General features: G+C 44.4%; 1 protein-coding gene across 4 annotated transcripts in view; it reads left to right on the top strand.

The window, feature by feature from the left end:
• The window catches only part of LOC119185430 (uncharacterized), a 391,205-nt gene that overhangs the window by 27,853 nt on the left and 344,969 nt on the right, over window positions 1-18,383 (top strand). Inside the window, exons 1-3 of one of the 4 annotated variants that reach the window (XM_075890345.1) lie at window positions 459-698; window positions 11,975-12,048; window positions 13,556-13,834. The exons of 2 other annotated variants lie outside the window; for them this stretch is intronic. In XM_075890345.1, the coding sequence (XP_075746460.1) occupies window positions 460-698; window positions 11,975-12,048; window positions 13,556-13,701 (459 nt within the window). In that variant the 5' untranslated portion in view covers window position 459 and the 3' untranslated portion in view covers window positions 13,702-13,834. Of the gene's footprint in view, window positions 1-458; window positions 699-11,974; window positions 12,049-13,555; window positions 13,835-18,383 lie in introns of those variants that run through there. One more of the 4 variants, XM_075890348.1, reaches the window with a different exon arrangement.

Here is an 18,383-nt window from a genome sequence, read left to right as displayed (position 1 = left end):
TTATGCGCAGTGCCATGAATACAGTGAAGTAGTATATGCCATGAACTCAAGGGGGCAAAAGGTGGGAAGTAGACACGACGTAAAAACCGAATTTTTCTGTCTCTCATTCCCCATTAGCAGCCATCGGCATGCACATTGAGCACTATTTGTCAGTAAAGGGTAGCTACGTTATACTCGTTGAGCGTAAACGCCTTGGTTTTTTAAAGGTTTAGCGAGCGTTGGGCTGCAGTGCCGTGAATGCAGTGAACTAGCATATACCATGAACTCGAGGAGGTTAAAGGTGGGAACTAGACACGAAGCGCAAGCCGTAAGAAAGTTTGAGCGTGCCACCTCTCGTGTAGTCCTTAGAATATCCTTTGGATGGCGGTGCTTATGTATGCGGAATATATGATGAAAAGATGCGGGATGGTGGTACTTGGAGTGTTGACCAAATGTACGAACGGACACAGAGACAGATGCATGGATGGATGCACGGACAGCTGCACAGACGGATGGACGCATGGATGGACGCAAGGGCGGACGAATAGACGAGCGCTGGGATGGACGCACGGATGGACGTGTGGACGCACGAACAGACGCATGCACGGACGGGCGGATGGACACACGGACGGTCCCACAGACGGACGCATGGACGGACGGAAGCAAGAACTAATGGACGGACGGATGCTTTGCCCCACTCTCCCTCATTCTTCCAGTGGGTATGCTGCCATTTTTTACATCTGTGATGCCTGCTTGCATATCCTTCAGCCTACCTGTCACATCCCTTTGACATTTCTCGTTACATATACATATGCTGTTGGAAGTTCTCAGAGCTCGCCTATATCAGCGTGTTTTTGTAGTCATTGGCAATATGGTGTGACTGGTTCGAAGTACACGCTTTAGAAGTCATGCCCCATGTGTTGCAAGGCACGCGCGCCTCTTCTGGGCCTGATAGCTCGTGCACATGCGCGCGCACTTAGGAGTACGTGTAGGTGCGATCAAAAGTGTGGAGACAACAGGATCACGTGGCAAAATGCATCGACGTGCCAGCTAGCGACTAGACACGACGAGACACCTGCTGCAAGGGCGCATGGACGTCCATCTTATCACTTGGCTTTTCATGTCGCTCTGTTGGACGCGGCTAGGGCGATCGTACTCAAAACGACAACGGGGTGTCGCTTTCGTTGCTCTATCGAATCTATTCCATTCTTTTACGTAGCGGCGGCGACGGGGCCGGTCCAAGCGCCGGCTCACGTTGTTTATTGACACCAGCTGATTAAGACAAGTAAGCATAGCAAGCGTCGCACAAACTGACGAAGCCAAACGCACAAAAATAAATTTTCTCAGGCCAGCTTGCTTTTGTTGGGCTAACCTAAGTTGTACTTAAATGAGCTTAGTTGAATCAAAGTTACTGTAGCTGAAATTAGTCAAATGTAGTCGAGCACTTTATGACCTATATAGGTCAGGCATGTTTCATGTTAAGCGAAGTTAAGCTTAAATGAACCCAAATGAGTCGAAATAAGTATTGATTGATATGTGGGGTTTGACGCCCTAAAACCACGATATGATCATGAGAGACGCCGTAGTCGAGGGCTCCAGAAGTTTTGACCACCTGGGGCTCTTTAACGTGCACCCAATTCTTAGCACACGGGCCTACAACATTTCCGCCTCCGTCGGAAATGCCGCCGCCGCAACCGGGATTCAAACCCACGATTTGTGGGTTAGCAGCCGAATACCTTAGCCACTAGACCACCACGGTGGGGCAACGTATTAGTAGTAAGTATAGCCAAATCTTATTAGGCAGTGTTGATCATGCTCATCCTAAATTAACCGCGCAAAATGAGCCTAGACAAGGCAAACCATATCACGGCCAATAATCTTGGTTGACTTCCCCATAAGCCCACAGAAGTCAGGGCCAGGAAGATACTAGTTACTCTTTCCGACTCCGCACTAATTAGTATAATTTATTACGAATTAGTTACGAGTAATATGAATACTATTCACGACTAAATATTAGTCTTAAGTCAAGCAAAGTACCCTCTATAATAGAAAATTCACGTGATTTAATTAGGCTAATTATGTATCACTAATCTAATTAGGCAAGCACCAAGATAATTATCAAAACTCTGAATAAGCTTGGTTTGTCATAGCATTATCAAACCAACTAGATTATTAGTAGCTTTATTTATGCAAGATCTTAATAAAACACAAATAATTAACATATTTGAAGTCGAATTCTCATGAGCTTGGAGAACTCAATCTCAGCAAGATGCTCATTACTCCTAACCGGTTTGAGTTTCACTTACCTAAATATGAATGTAATTAGCTTTCACAATATTTATATAAAAATTACTGAATAATTTGCGTGACATCAAAGCCCACCGGAAGTACTCGAGTTTGATGTCACAGAATTATGCAAATCACGGCTCGATCCACCAAACATAGACATCTGTTGCTGCATAGGACGCTATTGAGTGTAAATGTAATTAGTGCAGTGTAATTATTCCATGGAGCAATGAAAGCGACCCCCAGTTGTTTTGGGTACGAATGCCGTAACCGTGTTCAACAAAGCGACATGACAAGCCAAGTGGAAAGACGGGACGCGCATGCGACCTTGCAGCAGGTGTCTCGTCGTCTCTCGTCGCTAGTTGGCGCGTCGATGCTTTCTATCACGCGATCCTATGGCATGCACACTTTTGATTGCACCTGTACGTCTTGTATTTCCGCCTAAGTTGGCGCTGCAGTTATTGAATTCACGAAAGTCAGTTCGCTCACCGCAACATCTGCGTTGGCGTTAGAAGCGTACTGCCACGACCGATGGATAAAATTGTTCATCCAGTGGCCGTGGTACGCGCAAAGAAGTAACGATTGCGGCAGTTCGCACTCGTATTGCATATAGCTGTGCGGTCATTTCGGGCGTTGTTCGTTTTGTTGGTGCGACAGCTGTTAGCCGACGCTCTTTCTCGGTATGGTCATTTACTGCGTCATTTCAGCGGAAGGAGCGCGCTGCAAGTTTAGAGATGCTTGGCGTTCTTCGCGTGACATTATGATTTGTTCCCGTAGCGTTCACTTCTTCAGCCTAATGACGAAATTATGCACAGGACACGCTCGACTACATCTGTGAAGATATATTTCCCTTACGTGCCGTACCAATTTCTACGGCAGAGGAATCCGCCACGTTTTAGATGTGAATCAGCTCTTAGACTGGTCTGTGTAACGTTGTGCTTCCATACACCACCACTATGCATGATCGCGTCTGCGGCCAGCCCAGGAAGACACCCGTAAAACTGTCGCTCCCGTCCCTCTCTCTCACCTCACGAAGCCCACGAACGCAGCTTCCGCTAGTAAAAGACCAACTGGTCGAGCTGCACGACCGTTCACTGTCCACTCCGTGTATGTAGGCACTGGATCGTGCGTTTCGAATCCAGTTATTGGCATCTTTACTTGGCCTTAGCTTGATGAGTGGCAGCATAAACGCCGCCGCCAGTGTAAACGTTAGCACTGGCTGCTTCGCATCTGTATTTTTCTCTTTAGCAGAAGGTGATAGAAGTTTATGTCCTGCATTCAACAACACCCAATTAAAGGGTGTCTTAACGTTTCTAAAAAATACAAAAAAAGGAAAGAGGGTGTTGTTTTTTCCTGGTGTAGCTTGTCCTTCGTGGCCCTCGTGACGCAAGAACAGTGATTTACGTGACGTGGTTATGATACATACAGCGAGGGGAGGGGTATGAAAAGTTTTCATTCTACTATCTTCTGTATTTCTGTGGAAGAGGTGCCTGGAGGAGGAAGAAGAAAAGAAGGCTTAAGCGGAAAGACAGGGAGGTTAGCCAGTTCTTAGACCAGCTGGCTACCCTGGGCTGGACAAGGGGTGGTGCCTGCTAGGTTATGAACAGGAGTGTACATATACGTAAAATATTACTTGTGAAAAGTTTCACACTATTCAGCAGGCCGCCGCCTGCCTGTTCTTCGTTGACACGCATGACTATTATAATACTACGCAACCAAACAATTTTACTTAGCTATGTGTGATACCGACTCTGCAAACGAAGGCGGCGGAATCTAGCCGACAAGCGCGAAATCCTGATTGGTTCCAAACTTAGTGCTGACACTCTACGCCTGTTTTTAGGAATTAAGTGGTGACCACGAGATGCCACCTGGAAGCGCAGTGAAGCTGATATAGAAACCACTTTCTCCTTTTTGAACGCAGGTGGCTCAGGGGACCTTAAAAACCTAAATAAGGCTGGAACATTAAATAACATGGAAGTAAACCGGTACATTTTGGAATGTGACTTATTTGGCCTTGACCAAATGTGACTTTGAGCAAAATGTCAGCATTATGTGTACACCTGGGTGTGTTTGTTGATATTGTCACTTCGCGAACAACATCGATTTTTTTCTTAATGTGAGGCCTACAAGGTGCGACTGAAACCACAAGGAGTGGTATGTGTGGAGTGATATATCACCAGTACATCAAAACTTTCACTGTGTTCCGGTAGTAGTATACGCCGATTAACAGGTGTTATGCAGAGCACAACGCAGCCGTATTTTAGACGGCTACTAGCTCGCTTTTCACTTCTTATGACTGGTCAAATGCTTATATACTCTGTAACGCAATGTCCAATTAAGGGCGAAAGGTGACAAACTAATTACATAGTTGGCACCCACACCCGTTCTCACAATATGATCCGCGTTTACCACCGAAATGTGCTCAGATGTGCCGCTAAGTAATGTTCGTGCTCGTTATTAATTCATTTACCTATTTAATACTGAAGCACTTCCGCCAACGAACTCAATGAGGGAGTCAATGACCGAGCTCGAACCAGTTCATGAAGTAGAGAAAGCCATTTTTACTTCCCTAGAAAAAAAAAAGCAGGCGTGCATGGATCGCAGGGCACTATCACAGTGAAAGCTGGAATAGCGGCCTTTAAGAGCCTTTTTAACATTCTTTGGGTAGCTGCTGCAAGCACACTTGCAGGGTACCCCCTACGCTCTGAATTATTGTGTAGTAGGAGACATTCACTATGCCGTCCTTTATCATTATTCGAAGAAGCGAGGTACTCACTGCACACTTGCAAAAAGCATTGTGCAATATTTTTGTGCTGTGGCTGACGACAATGAAGTGTTATACCAGAAGCTTTTGTAATTCCCACAATCCCGAACAGTGGGTATGCGCCACAGTAATAGGTGATTAAGATGCAGCATTTGTACAGAGTTATCCTCTGGCTTTTGTGAAGGGTTGGATCATTCCAAGGCCCCTCGCGGCGCGATTAGCAATTTGTGACAGTTGGTTATTTCTTTGTTGCGCTGAAACACTTTATTACTCATGTGACCACGATTCTTTTCTCGACATAAAGTCTACCTAAGGCCAGTTTCTGAAACGTCTCCAAGCACCGACGTGGCTTAGTGGTTTAATACTGGTCCGGCACGCACAAAACCTGCCTTGGAATCTAATTGCGTCATTGGCGTTTTTATTTAGAGTTTTTTTTTATTTCATGCAATAGCGATTACGGACACTGACGGTGACGGTGGCAGACAAGTACTACACCCACGCGACCGGTGTTGTGATTTTATAACAGCTTTAGCTGTAAAATTACAGCGTATACCAACACACGACAGCTACAGCGACTTTTGTTTGCCACTAACCAAAGCCTTTGCGCGTGAGAAGTCCTGGAAGGCAGCTTTGACATGGAGCCTCCAAGGTCTGCGTGAATCCAATCCGAAAAGCGGTGACTTGAAGCTATGATCGGCTAGCTGCAGTCGTAGGTGGGGCGAACGAATGCAGTGAAAGTCCGAGACAGCGAATCATGGTTGAATAGCAAGGGTACGAAGTGGCACGAAGGCAGTCATGTCGCATGAGCTACAAAATAACGAAACGACCACCCCAGCCTTTTAATTGCAAAGAATTTATTCATGAACTTTTGCGACTTTGAGCGTACATATTTATCAAATAATCTATCTAACCGTCCCAGACTTTTAGCTCTCCTGGCCGTCTCGACAATAATATCGATACCAAAATTAGTATGACATAACATGTCGGTATGACGAGTATACCTGGTTAGTCATAACATGAAAATCACGACAAGTTTGTCACGATTGTCATAATTTAGATTTCATGGGCTTGCTGCTCTTGTGGTGGTATAGTTCACATGAAATTTTTCGTAGCTGATATGGTATGACATGACTGTATAGCGAACATAAGTGACAGACACTAGCATCGAAATTATGTCATGCATGTCATGATTTTTATGGTATTACTAGTCATGACTACACGCAACGCTCATGGTGCGCTCTCGGTTAATTCGCTAGCTTCACATATACCAAATTTGGTATTACTGGACATGAATGGATGAAGAAGGTACACGACTGGTGGAAACATGATAATCATGAGATGCTTGTCATGCAAAAACATGACTACATTCCACGCTCATGATATGCTCGCGGTCGTTTCACTAAATTCACACATACAAAATTTTGTATCAGGTGACGTAAATAGACGATGAAAGTAAATTACACGTTCAAACATTATAATCTCGATAATCATGTGAAACATGATTACATGCTACGCTCATAGCATGCTTGCAGGTGTTTCGCTAGCTCCACATATACCAAATTCGATAGAAGGTAATGTGAATAGACGACGAAATTAAGTGACACGTCTAGATATGATAATCGAGATATGCGTGTCATGAGAAACATGTATACATGCTATGCTTATAGTGTGCTCGTGGCCATATTGAAAGCTCTACGTATATGACATTTGGTATCACGTCCCTTGAATAAATGAAGAACGTAAATGACACGTCAAAACAAGGTAATCATGATTTACGTTTAATGTGAAATATGATTACATGCTGCGCTCATAGCGTGCTCCCGGCCATTTTGCTAGATCCACAAGTAGGAAATTTGACATCAGGTGACGTGAATAAATGACGAATGTAAGATGACACGTCCCAAACATGATAATCGTGATGTGCGTGTCAGAAAAGCATGATTACATGCTACGGTCATAGCGTGCTCGTGGATGTTTCACTAGCTCCACATATACAAAATTTGGTATATGTGACGTGAGTAGAGGACGAAGGTAAATCACACGTCCAAACATGATAATCATGGCAACTAAGTGATTTACAGCATAATTTACGTCCACCGCATAACGTTGTTCTCATTTTAAAGTCACAATTCAGCCTTCCTTATTCATGCTTCGCATATCATCGATTCTCATGGTACGTAGGATCTGCCAACTTGTTTTTTTTTTTGTGGAAGCATTTTCAGGGACAGCTGTAAATACCATTCCCAACACCATCTATTAGGTGGCTACTAACTGTCAGTTTATGGTCTGATGCATGAGAATGGCGTGCAGATTTCTGAAAATAAAAAAGCGATGACCATGGAGCTATACTTCCTAACGTGACAGCGTTATAGCGTGAGCACTAAGGATATTTTTTCAGAGCGAAAAAAAAACGCATTTTTACGAATTAATTTCACAAAAAAGACCGTGAGGTGACGTTAGGAGCCAAGTTCATTTCGTTATTTGGGATTTTGACAACGTCGAACCCCTTGACCAAGTGCTGGGAAACAGAAATGTATTTTTTGGACTAGTCGTTACTGTATTTCATATTGCTTCAGTAGAACGTTTCTCCTAGGTGTTAAAACAGGCCTTAAACTCGCTCTCCTAGTTATCCCGACTGTCTTGCTCTCTCCTCGCAAGCAGCTTCAGTGCCTTGGGGAGGTTTATTCGCCAGCTTCTAACTTTGTAGGTGCATGGTTTTGAACACGACAGCGTATACATTTGACCCTTTGTGCGATTGAGCAAATAATGGTTATCGACGGTAGGTTCGCCCTGCTCAATATTCCCGAATGTAATATTCTATTGCCCGAAGAAAGCGTTGGTGCACCTGATGAACTCTGTTGATTAACACCGAACAGCAAAAAGTTCGGGAAGAGCGCCAGCGTAACAATCCACAAGCAATTGTACACTTCGTCACTTACAGCCACAATGGTGCTCTAATGATTAAATTATCTTTAAATTATCTATGTGTTGCTGTGTAATCCAATTTTGTTAAGTTTCACCCCAACCCTGAGCATGCACTACCAGCGAGCTCGTTTATTTCTGGTTTGATGGCAATAAATATATAATGAACCAAGCATAGGTAGCTTACAAGCTGTGCAACCTCGGCATCAGTTGACTGCTACGGAGCCATAGCAATTCCGCACGCATCAAGGGGTTCTCGACAGAGCGTTGAGTTTTGTATTCTGCGTTAGAATTACCGGTAAAAAAAATATCACTTACTGCGTTTTAACTGCATGGAGTCAACATTTACTGCCCGAAGTGATTATTTAGTAGCGCGATCACACCTGCGAACACGCTATGCACGTTCTGACACATTTTCGAGCAACAAAACAGCCTGCTTCAATACTTTATTCTCACACACTGGAAACACTCATTTTCTTTAGAGTACAAACGTAACACATGGCTATCAATTAGTTGTGTAGGTTTTTTTATTGCTTTATGTGATGGATTTCAGGTTTAAGACAAGCCTTTACAAACTACGCTGCAATGTCTCTTCTCTAATGTAATGAGTAATTAACGCATTCCTTATTGTTAGTTTATAATATTTCAATAGAATGGGATCTAGCAGTGGCCCGTAATTTTCGCACAATAGACAAATTTTTCGGAACAGGCTTTAAACAGTACATCAATACCAAAATGACTGCCAATCGTTACTATAAGCAACAGGACTTGCAGTATGTTCATGGTGGATTTTATAATATTATAAAGACAACAAGAAAGCTTTGACTAAAAGTCCAACCTTTTTCTCAATAGTGCAAAAAATGCGGTCGCACTTCCTGACTAACGTCACCTGGATATACATAGGTGCCGTTGTTCAGCATGTCATGCGTTAACATTAAAATTTTACAGAAATCTCAAATACCGTAGTAATAGGGTTCAAAGTTGATATCTTCATACCTAAACACAACATTGCGATAATTCATTCTGCAAGTGTATCTCAACGCTATGTCGAAGTAGCTCGAGTTAGCTAAGAAGCTAAGTTTAGTAAGGAAGACATAAAAATAAATAGTACCTAAACTTCACGAGATCTCTTAATCGAGTAACACTTGAAAGGCAACAAAGAAATGCATTTATTAGCAGCTACAAGAGCGAAAAAGTAGTTTTATTGAAAATAACACTGCAACTCTTCCTGCCACAACTTAATGTTTTTTTTTTGCCAAACAATATGAACCAGCTTAAGTTTACTTCTGGCGATTCAAGGGCAATGCAACAAATCAAAAAAAAAAACTTGGTAAATCCCACGTACCATTGGAATCAATGATATCCGAGGCACGAATGAGGAAGCTTGGTATGCCACATTAAAAACGACACAACGTTACGAGACGGACGTAAGTTACGCTATTCATGACTTCCATGTCATGATTATTATGTTTTAGTTTGACATTTTAGTTCATAGTCCGTTCGCGTAACGTAATACAAAATTTAGTAAATGTGAAGCTAGCGAAACGGACGTCAGCGCGCTATGAGTGTAGCATTTAGTCAGGTTTTACATGACACGTATATCATCATTATCATGTTTTGAGGTGCCATTTACCTTCGTCGTCTATTCCCGTCACTTAATAACAAACTTGGTATTTGTGAAGCTATAGCGAAGCGACCGCGACTGTGCTATGAGCGTAGCATGTAGTTTACATGATACGCATATCATGATTATCATGTTTGGACGTGTCATTTACTCCTTAGTCCATTCACGTCACGTAATACGAAATTTGGTGTATGTGAAGCCAGCGAAATGACCGCGAGCTCATGTCTAGCGTGCCATGTAGTCATGTCTTTACATGGCACGCATGTCGTGATTGTCATGTTTGCACCACTCCTATACTTTCGTTATTCATTCCCATCCCGTTATAACAAAATAAGTGTATGCGACGCCATTATAACGACCGTAAGCGCATCATGAGCGTGGCATGTCTGCATGTGGTCATGTTCTTACCTGGCACGCATGTCATGATTATCCTGTTTGCACCACTCATACTTTTGTGATACATTCACACGACGTACCAAATATGATGTATGTGAAGCCAGCAAAACGACCGCGAGCACATTGTGAGTGTGACATGTAGTCATGTTCTTACGTGGCACGCATGCCAAGATCATCATGTTTGCACCACTCATATACCTTCGTGATTCAGTCACGTCACGTTATACCGAATATGGTGTATGTGAAGTTAGCGAAATGACCGCGAGCGCATCATGAGCATGGCATGTAGTCATGTTCTTACATGACACGCATGTCTTGAATTTCACGGGAGGGCATGTCACGTGTGTTCACTTTGCAGTTATGTCGTACCATACCTTTTTTGCGATAATTCATGTAAAAGAAAAGTCAGTTATGCTCGTCATACGTTCATGTTTCGTCATACCAAATTTGGAATAAATCACATTTTCCAAATGACTAGAAGAGCTAATCAACATTTTTGTACAGCGCAAGATTACGAGTAGTTACGACTTAGCAACAGAAGAAGAGACAAGGACAGAACGAGCGCTGATTTCAGCTGAAATGTTATTATCAAAAGTGCTAAAAATATATACTTTTGTGATACATTCACGGGATGTTGTACCAAAGATGGTGTATGTGAAGCCTCCTAAGCGACCGCGAGTGCATCGTGAGCGTGGCAAGTAGTCATGTTCTTACCTGGAACGCATGTCAAGATTATCATGTTTGCACCACTCATATACCTTCGTGATTAAGTCACGTCACGTAATACAAAATAGGGTGTGATGTGAAGCTAGCGAAACGACCATGTGGTTACATGGTAACTACTCGTAGTCTTGCGCTGTGCAAGTATGTTTATTCCCAATCACCAACTAGCCCTAGCATTTCTCTCATCAGGAAAGCTAAAAGTCATAGGTGGCTAGAGAGAGAGAGAGAGAGAAATGAATGGATAGATAGACAGATAGATAGACAGACAGACAGACAGACAGACAGACAGACAGACAGAGAGATAGATAGATAGATAGATAGATAGATAGATAGATAGATAGATAGATAGATAGATAGATAGATATATGCGTTACTGTTGTGGGTTTACTTGAAGTTCATAAAAATCACAACTTTTGCATGTAGTTTCAACCTGGTCAGTAATATTCAGTTTAAGTTTTATTCCACACCCTGCCTGGCGTATGATGACTAAACTGAGGCCATAACTATTGTGCCTGACAAATCACAAAAAGTCAAAACTTTACACGCACCAGACGCAGGAAACATGGAGATATCAGCCTTGGCACATTGGTCTCTACAGCGTGACAGTTATTCTCATTGACCTCTAGTTTCAACCCCCGTATCTGGAACAGAGACGTATAGGTGCGCTTGGAGTGCAACCATACATCATTCGAACAAACACCTGTCTCTGCATGATACGCTTGTACAGAAACTAGGCAATAAAGTCGCAGCAACAGGAATATTTCACTTTCTGCCTTTTATCTAATTATCCTTGCGATTATCATGGTGGAAAGTTACTATGACGTCGCAGAGTGACGCACATTTTCTGCAGTTTTCCTGTGCAAAACAGTTTAAATACGCTCACACCAACGGCTACACCACAAGTTTCTCTTCATCACTTGAAGAAGAGTGATAGTAAGTACTACTGAATATGTTTTACTTACACGCGTAGTCTTCCTGCTCTGTTAAGTGCGTTATTCAGGAGTTAAGGACATTGTAAATGAAGCTAAGCTTCTCCTATGAAATCATCTGTACTATAGGAGTAAGCTACTTGCTATTTTCGACCAGACGCACCTATTTGAAGTGCTGAAATTTAATCTTGTCCGAGGAAAACCCCAGGGAAGCTAATGATGTTCAATAACACTCGATGTGTACAGCATGAACATTTGGAAGGGCACTTGGTCGTAGTTGTGTCCGAAAGCAATGTTTTGTCAATTTGTAAATGTTAGTATAGCTGCATATCTCTATCTTTGTTTGTACAGATCTCCTCCGGACCCAAAGATGAATGTCAAAGCCTTGCTGATTGCTCTCGTGGCTTGCGCCTTATTACTAGCCGGTGAGTGTGACTTTTTACAGTCTTGATTCAAGCTACACAGCTGGAGTATATATACATGTGACACGTAAAACATGATGTTAGTGTGGTCGCCTAAAGAATGCCTTTATTGTGCATACCATTGGCAGATGACATTTTAGACAAGAAAACTAGTTATGTAGGCGGCCTCAGCCAACTGAAAAGCTAAATGTTTTTAGCATGGAATCATTTTATTTTGGAATATTAGAAGAAATTTCACACGGGAATTGTCTGAGTACACCAAATGCCCAATAATAAAACTCTATATACGACGAATAGTCATAGAAACACAGAGACTCAGCTACTTTTTGGTAGGTTTGGGTAAACTATGATCCCTGTGGGACTCCGCACTTTAGCATACTGATACAGACGCCGGATGTACAGAATTAGTAAAACTGTGTTATTTCAGTTGCACAGAACGGCAAAAAGAAGTGTGTTCGAAGAATTGCGCATTGCCACTTCGTACCTAAATAATCTAAATGAGCTGCAGTAGCACTCTCTAATACATATTTTAGAATATTCACACATGATGCGAGATCCAAATAGGCGTTTCTTCGTACAGACTTGAGTCCACAAATATTTGCCATGTTCCATTTCTAGTTACCACCCCTCTGCAGTGAATCACAGTGTTGTATTATTTCACAATGTATCTACAGGTAAACGCTAATAATATTGATTGCCTTCTATAACCAAGAAGTAACGGTGTATTTTTGAAATCAGACGACTGGCTTGGTCGAGCTCTTAAGATAATCACCGTTCTTTCCAGCGGCAATACACCTTATTGAAACCAAAACAACTGAACGGTCTTGATGCAATTTTTGCCGATGGCTTCATTTTTTACAATTCATTAACGTACGACAGATAACACTAAAGAATAAAACAATTGCACTTGCAATCGGTTCCCACACTAACGATATATGGCAGTACATATTGATTTCCTGTGTCAATGTCTCGTAAAATGCGCATTGAATAATGTTCATTGCGCTTCGACGGCTCGAGATGGTATTGAGCTTAATAGGGGGGTGACTAATAAGGCTGCCATCATTGCAGATAATGAACCACCTCTTCGAGTCCCTACGTGCATCATATATGTGCTCAAGGAAGTCTAGGAACGCGTGATACACATTTCTGTCTTCATGGAAGCACGAGCAAGTTGTACACGATGCAAGCCGAATGCTGTCTTAAAATGCTTCATCTAAGCTACGCCGGCCTATGCAGAACAAATTAACTAAAAACCGTGAGAGCTAACAGGGTTGTGAATACTCAAAATGTAGGTGTATAGCTAATTACTACCAGAATTTCAGCGATACCACAGTGGCAAAGAATTAGTGTCAACGATCATATTTATTGAAAGCGTTGCGACGGGCGGCTAGATAATTGTGCCCTTGATAATACTTGGCTGTACATTGTTACACACGGAGGCACTGTTTCTTAGTGAAGACGAACATGCAGTATTTTGTATACGTTCTTTTTTTACTTTCGCCGAATCCAGGCACCGAGGCTTGCGGTGGCGAAGGCCGCTCCGAGTCCGGTCGCTGCGGTGGCAGCGAAGGGCGCAGCCAGCACGGGGAAGCCGAGGCACGCCAGGAGAGTGAGGCTGACCGCTGCAGTGGAAGTTCTGGTCGTTGCGATGGCTAGTTTTGCCATAACAAACCTCATCAACACCCCGTCACGACCTTTTGCGGCAGAAATCGCTCTTGAAGCAAGAACCACTTGGTCTTGAGAGCTTAAAATTATTGTTAGACCTAATAAAGGTGTTCAATCTTGCCTACATTCGATTCTCCCATGGTGTGTCACGAACATCAATATACTTCTTTTTTTTGCGTCATGTTCCAGTGCAAGAGTCATGTGTCACCACCGTAAAGTGAATTATTTAGGGCGCTTAAATTTCAAGCTAGTTTTCTGAGCAATTTATTCTTATTTCATTTTTCAGTATCTGGGGTTTACGATGAGTCATTACCGGCAGGATCCATTCACCTAAAAGGGCTGGGTTAGCGACCTCTAAACAGCCCGACAGCAGCACTGGAAAAGCTTGACTACACGTTGCTTAATAGCAAGGTGCAAGCCCTAAATGACTCATATAGAGCTGTTCCTTTATTGCTTATTGCAAAAATCTCAGGCATCACTGTATCACTTCTCTCAAAATAGTATTTAGGTAGGGTGACGTAAAAAAGACGGCGGTTGCATCCGTGTTTGCCACAGTGTGAGGCGATTTGCCTTCGCACAGCATTTTCTAAAGAACTAGCACGTTCTCGCCACCGACCACTGATGTATGCAGCCCAATCTGTCCCAGATACACCTTTCCGCATGAACATCTAATTCCACAAACGACGAAAGCCCTTCACTTGATGAAAGACTCTGTATGTCGGTTGGAACATGTGGCTGTAACTTTTTCCCCCCTTCACGAGGCGGAGGCGACACATGGGACCCCGTTATTGGGTGCAGTGAACAGTACGTGACTCCCGCACGGCCTGCTGCCTTCTTGATGCGATGCGACGCGCATCGGACGTATAAGCAGTGTTAGCGACATTGAGGATTATCTCCCTATTTCTTGAACAAATCGTTAAGCCCCTACACCAGTACCATTATCTGTGAACGAGCATAGCAGATGTCTTGGGTGACCAGCGGCTGTCAGTGCCTGAATGCGGCATGAAAATCTGGAATAAACCTAGTGTGGTTATCAACTCAATGATTAACTTAGCATGGCAGACTGGACGATGCCTCTATTTAGCGTCTTTGAGGGAGGCTCTTTTTCGAGCAGGGCAAACATCCTCAACAAGGACTGTCAGGACGCAAAGAAAAAAAAAAACAGGCGAAAATACTGTGCATGCAGTGTTACCAGATCTCATCAAGATGGGTCGCATGCATCGCCTCGTGATTAAAAAAAAATCAAGTTAGACGTGGTCATAGCAACACACAAACCCTTCCCCAGTTACGCGACTGGCTTCGTTTATGAAATCCGACGTTCGTGCGAATACGTTTGATTGATTGTTATGTGGGGCTTAACGTCCCGAAACCACCATATGATTACGGGAGACGCCGTAGTGGAGGGCTCCGGAAATTTCGACCACCTGGGGTTTTTTAACATGCGCCCAAATCTGAGTGAACGGGCCTACAGCATTTCTGCTTTCATCAGAAATGCAGCCGCCGCAGCCGGGATTCGATCCCGCAACCTACGGGTCAGCAGCCGAGTACCTTAGCCCCTAGACCACCGCGGCGGGGCTTGCGAATAAGTTTACGGGGGATAGGCTGTGCAGTGCATCAATAGTCGGTTACGATGACATGGTTTTTGATTAAAAACTGGTGTTGGAAGTAACCTCCCAGTGCATTCTGCAAAGTACGGCTGCACTACCAGCTTGTCTGACGTCGCACTCTTAAACGCTTTGTGACAGGGGCGCTAGACGAATATCAGGAGATATACAACGAGACACAAAAGAGAACTTGTGTATATATTGATAAGAAGTATCACTACCAGGAAAAACAAGGGAAGCGCGGGTAGAGAATGAATACAACGTTTCCTCAACTGCGACCCCTCTGAGTGGGTACGAGCCATGGTGGTGGGGATCATCATCATTATACGGTGATCGCGGACTCGGGGGCCATTAAAAACTCCCATTAATTTACCTTGCCTTGTGTAACAATTTGGTGGAAGGTGCTGGGTAGGACGAACCTAAAGACGGAAGCTTCACTACCAGGACTTCGTCGCAGCCGCCGTCTCGCCGGACTTCCACCTTCGCCGATCGTAATGGCCCAGGAGCAGCCATTCAGCGCTTCGAGGCCAACTCCGATGGGTTCCGCGCCCTACTACAGAGTGCCGCCAACTTCGGTGGAACCTCAGCAGAAGACGTCGACTCTGCTGGCTCAATAACTACAAGTGGGTGAGCAGAAGCAATGGCTGGAACTCGAACGAACAGCTCAATTATGTCGTATTCTCGTTAACTGACACCGCCCTCATGTGGTACAAGAACCACGAGGACATGTTCACTACTTGGGAACGTTTTGTTGAAGAAGTGCAGAAGTGTTTCGGTGATTCGGGTGCAAAGAAGAAACGCGCGGAGCAGACATTGTCTCAGAGGGCACAGCTTCCAGGAGAAACATGTACGACATACATTGAAGAAATATTGAAGCTTTGCAAGATCGTAAATGGGAGGATGTCTGAAGAAGACAAGGTTGGACACGTTCTCAAGGGTATAGGCGAAGACGTGTACAATTTCTTAATTGGGAAAGACTGCTTGAACTCTGTGCCCTACGTGATGAAGCACTGTCGTACCTTTGAATCCCTCAAGATGCGACGAATTTCTCTGGAAATCGGCTGCCTGTCCAACGTTCCCACTGTGGCCAGTGCTGAAACAGTGCCGCCTAACGACCTTGCATTAACCATACGGCAGATTGTCAGAGAAGAGCTAGTTCGATGTCAGCAGACCTATCATCGCCCCAGCGATTTTCAGGATGTGTACGTAAACGAACCAGAACGTGTGCGGACTCCTGTTTCTCTTCCACCATGGCAGCCATCGATCAACGCAGCAGACGCTTATGAATATCAAGGCACACGGCAGGCTGGATTCCCCCGTCATCCAACTCCCAACTACGAATTAAGTTTTCGCCCGCCTGTTTACCCAACATCGCCTGCCTACAGTGCCCCTTAAGGGCGGCTCCACTATCCCATGCCTTCCGAGAGGAGTCGTTACTCTGAGCAGCTACGTGCCCTCCACCAATTCCGGTATGCTACAACTGTGGCGTCCCGGGTCATATTCCACGTTTTTGTGACCACAGCCTATAACAGCGACAGTCTTGGCACATGTATCACCAACATTTCGACCATCCGCACTCCACGTCACAGAAACCACGCGCACCTACCGGGCCACGCTACCCCTCACCGGCCTCTGATCGAAGTTTGACGCCACCAGCAGCTCCCCGTGCTCCACGATCGCCGTCGCCACGGTGACGCGCACGTACACCGCCGCCGGAAAACTAGTCGGTGTGGCCAGTGGGGGTGAAGCCGCAAGAGCACAGATGCTATCTACAGATATACCCCCGTCAGCATTTATGTTGAAGAACAAAGTTCATGTAGTTGTCGATGGAGTGGCTACTATGGCACTTGTGGATACGGGTGCGACAGTCTCGGTGATGAGTGTAAATTTTAAGAACCTGCTAGGACCAAAAGTGATGTTTTGCCTGAACCGTGGGGTGACATTTCGTGGTGTAAGAGGTGACGTGTTGTGTCCGGTGGGATATTGTACTGTGGACGTCTCGCTGTGTGGCAAAGTGTTTTGCACAGAGTTTGCGGTTATTCCGCGGTCTACACATGACGTTATCTTGGGTATCGACTGCTTGTGTGAGTGTGGGGCAACTGTAGACTGCAGAAGTGGGCATCTTTCTATACACGGTACTTTCCCAACGGCGCTCTTGGAAAATTCCTGTCCGGAGGAATGCATCTTTTTCGTCTCCGTGGATACAGTCGTTCCTGCATTTTCTGCTGTGTGTGTTCCCGCGACATGTTCCAGTAACAACTGTGACACGTTTGACGCCACGCTCGAACCGATTCTCTCGGCATGCCTGAAAAAGAACATTCTCATTCCTCATTGTATAGTGTCAGTCGTTGATGGAGGGGCAGGTGTGTGGACAATTAACAGTTCCATGGAGCCTGCGATTTTGCCAGGCGGCATGAAACTTGCAGTATTCATACCCGAGTCATGTACGACGCTGGTTGTGCTTGTTGATACTACAAGCCAAAATGAACATCTAGGCTTAGAAGTTTGAGAATATTCCCAGTTGCAACAAATGGTCAGCAAGTCACTTGACCAAAGCGAACGTCATACCCTGCTCGACGTTCTGTCTTAACACTCGAAAATGTTCGATTTCTCTAAATACAGCCAAAGGCCCTTAAGCCCAGCGTCCCGGATACGTCATCAGATCCACACCGAGTCGGCGCATCCCATTAGGCAGAAACCTTACCGAGTGGCACCATCGGAGTGCAAGATCATCAACGAGCAAGTCCAAGAGATGCTGGAAAAAGGAATAATACAGGATTCGGCAAGTCCGTGGGCTGCTCCCGTCATTCTAGTGAGGAAGAAGGATGGTACGTTGAGATTTTGCGTTGACTACCGCCGACTGAATTTGGTTACCAAGAAAGACGTATATCCACTGCCGCGCATCGATGACGCTCTAGGCTGCCTGCATTCCGCGTCCTACTTTTCATCTGTCGAACTGATATCAGGTTACTGGCAAATTTCGATGCACGCAGCTGACAAAAAAAGACGGCCTTTGTTACGACCGACGGACTTTACAAGTTCAACGTTATGCCATTCGGATTATGTAAC

Source organism: Rhipicephalus microplus, chromosome 3 (assembly GCF_043290135.1).
Source record: "Rhipicephalus microplus isolate Deutch F79 chromosome 3, USDA_Rmic, whole genome shotgun sequence".
NCBI lineage: Eukaryota > Metazoa > Arthropoda > Arachnida > Ixodida > Ixodidae > Rhipicephalus > Rhipicephalus microplus.
This window is presented reverse-complemented; position numbering and strand designations above follow the sequence as displayed.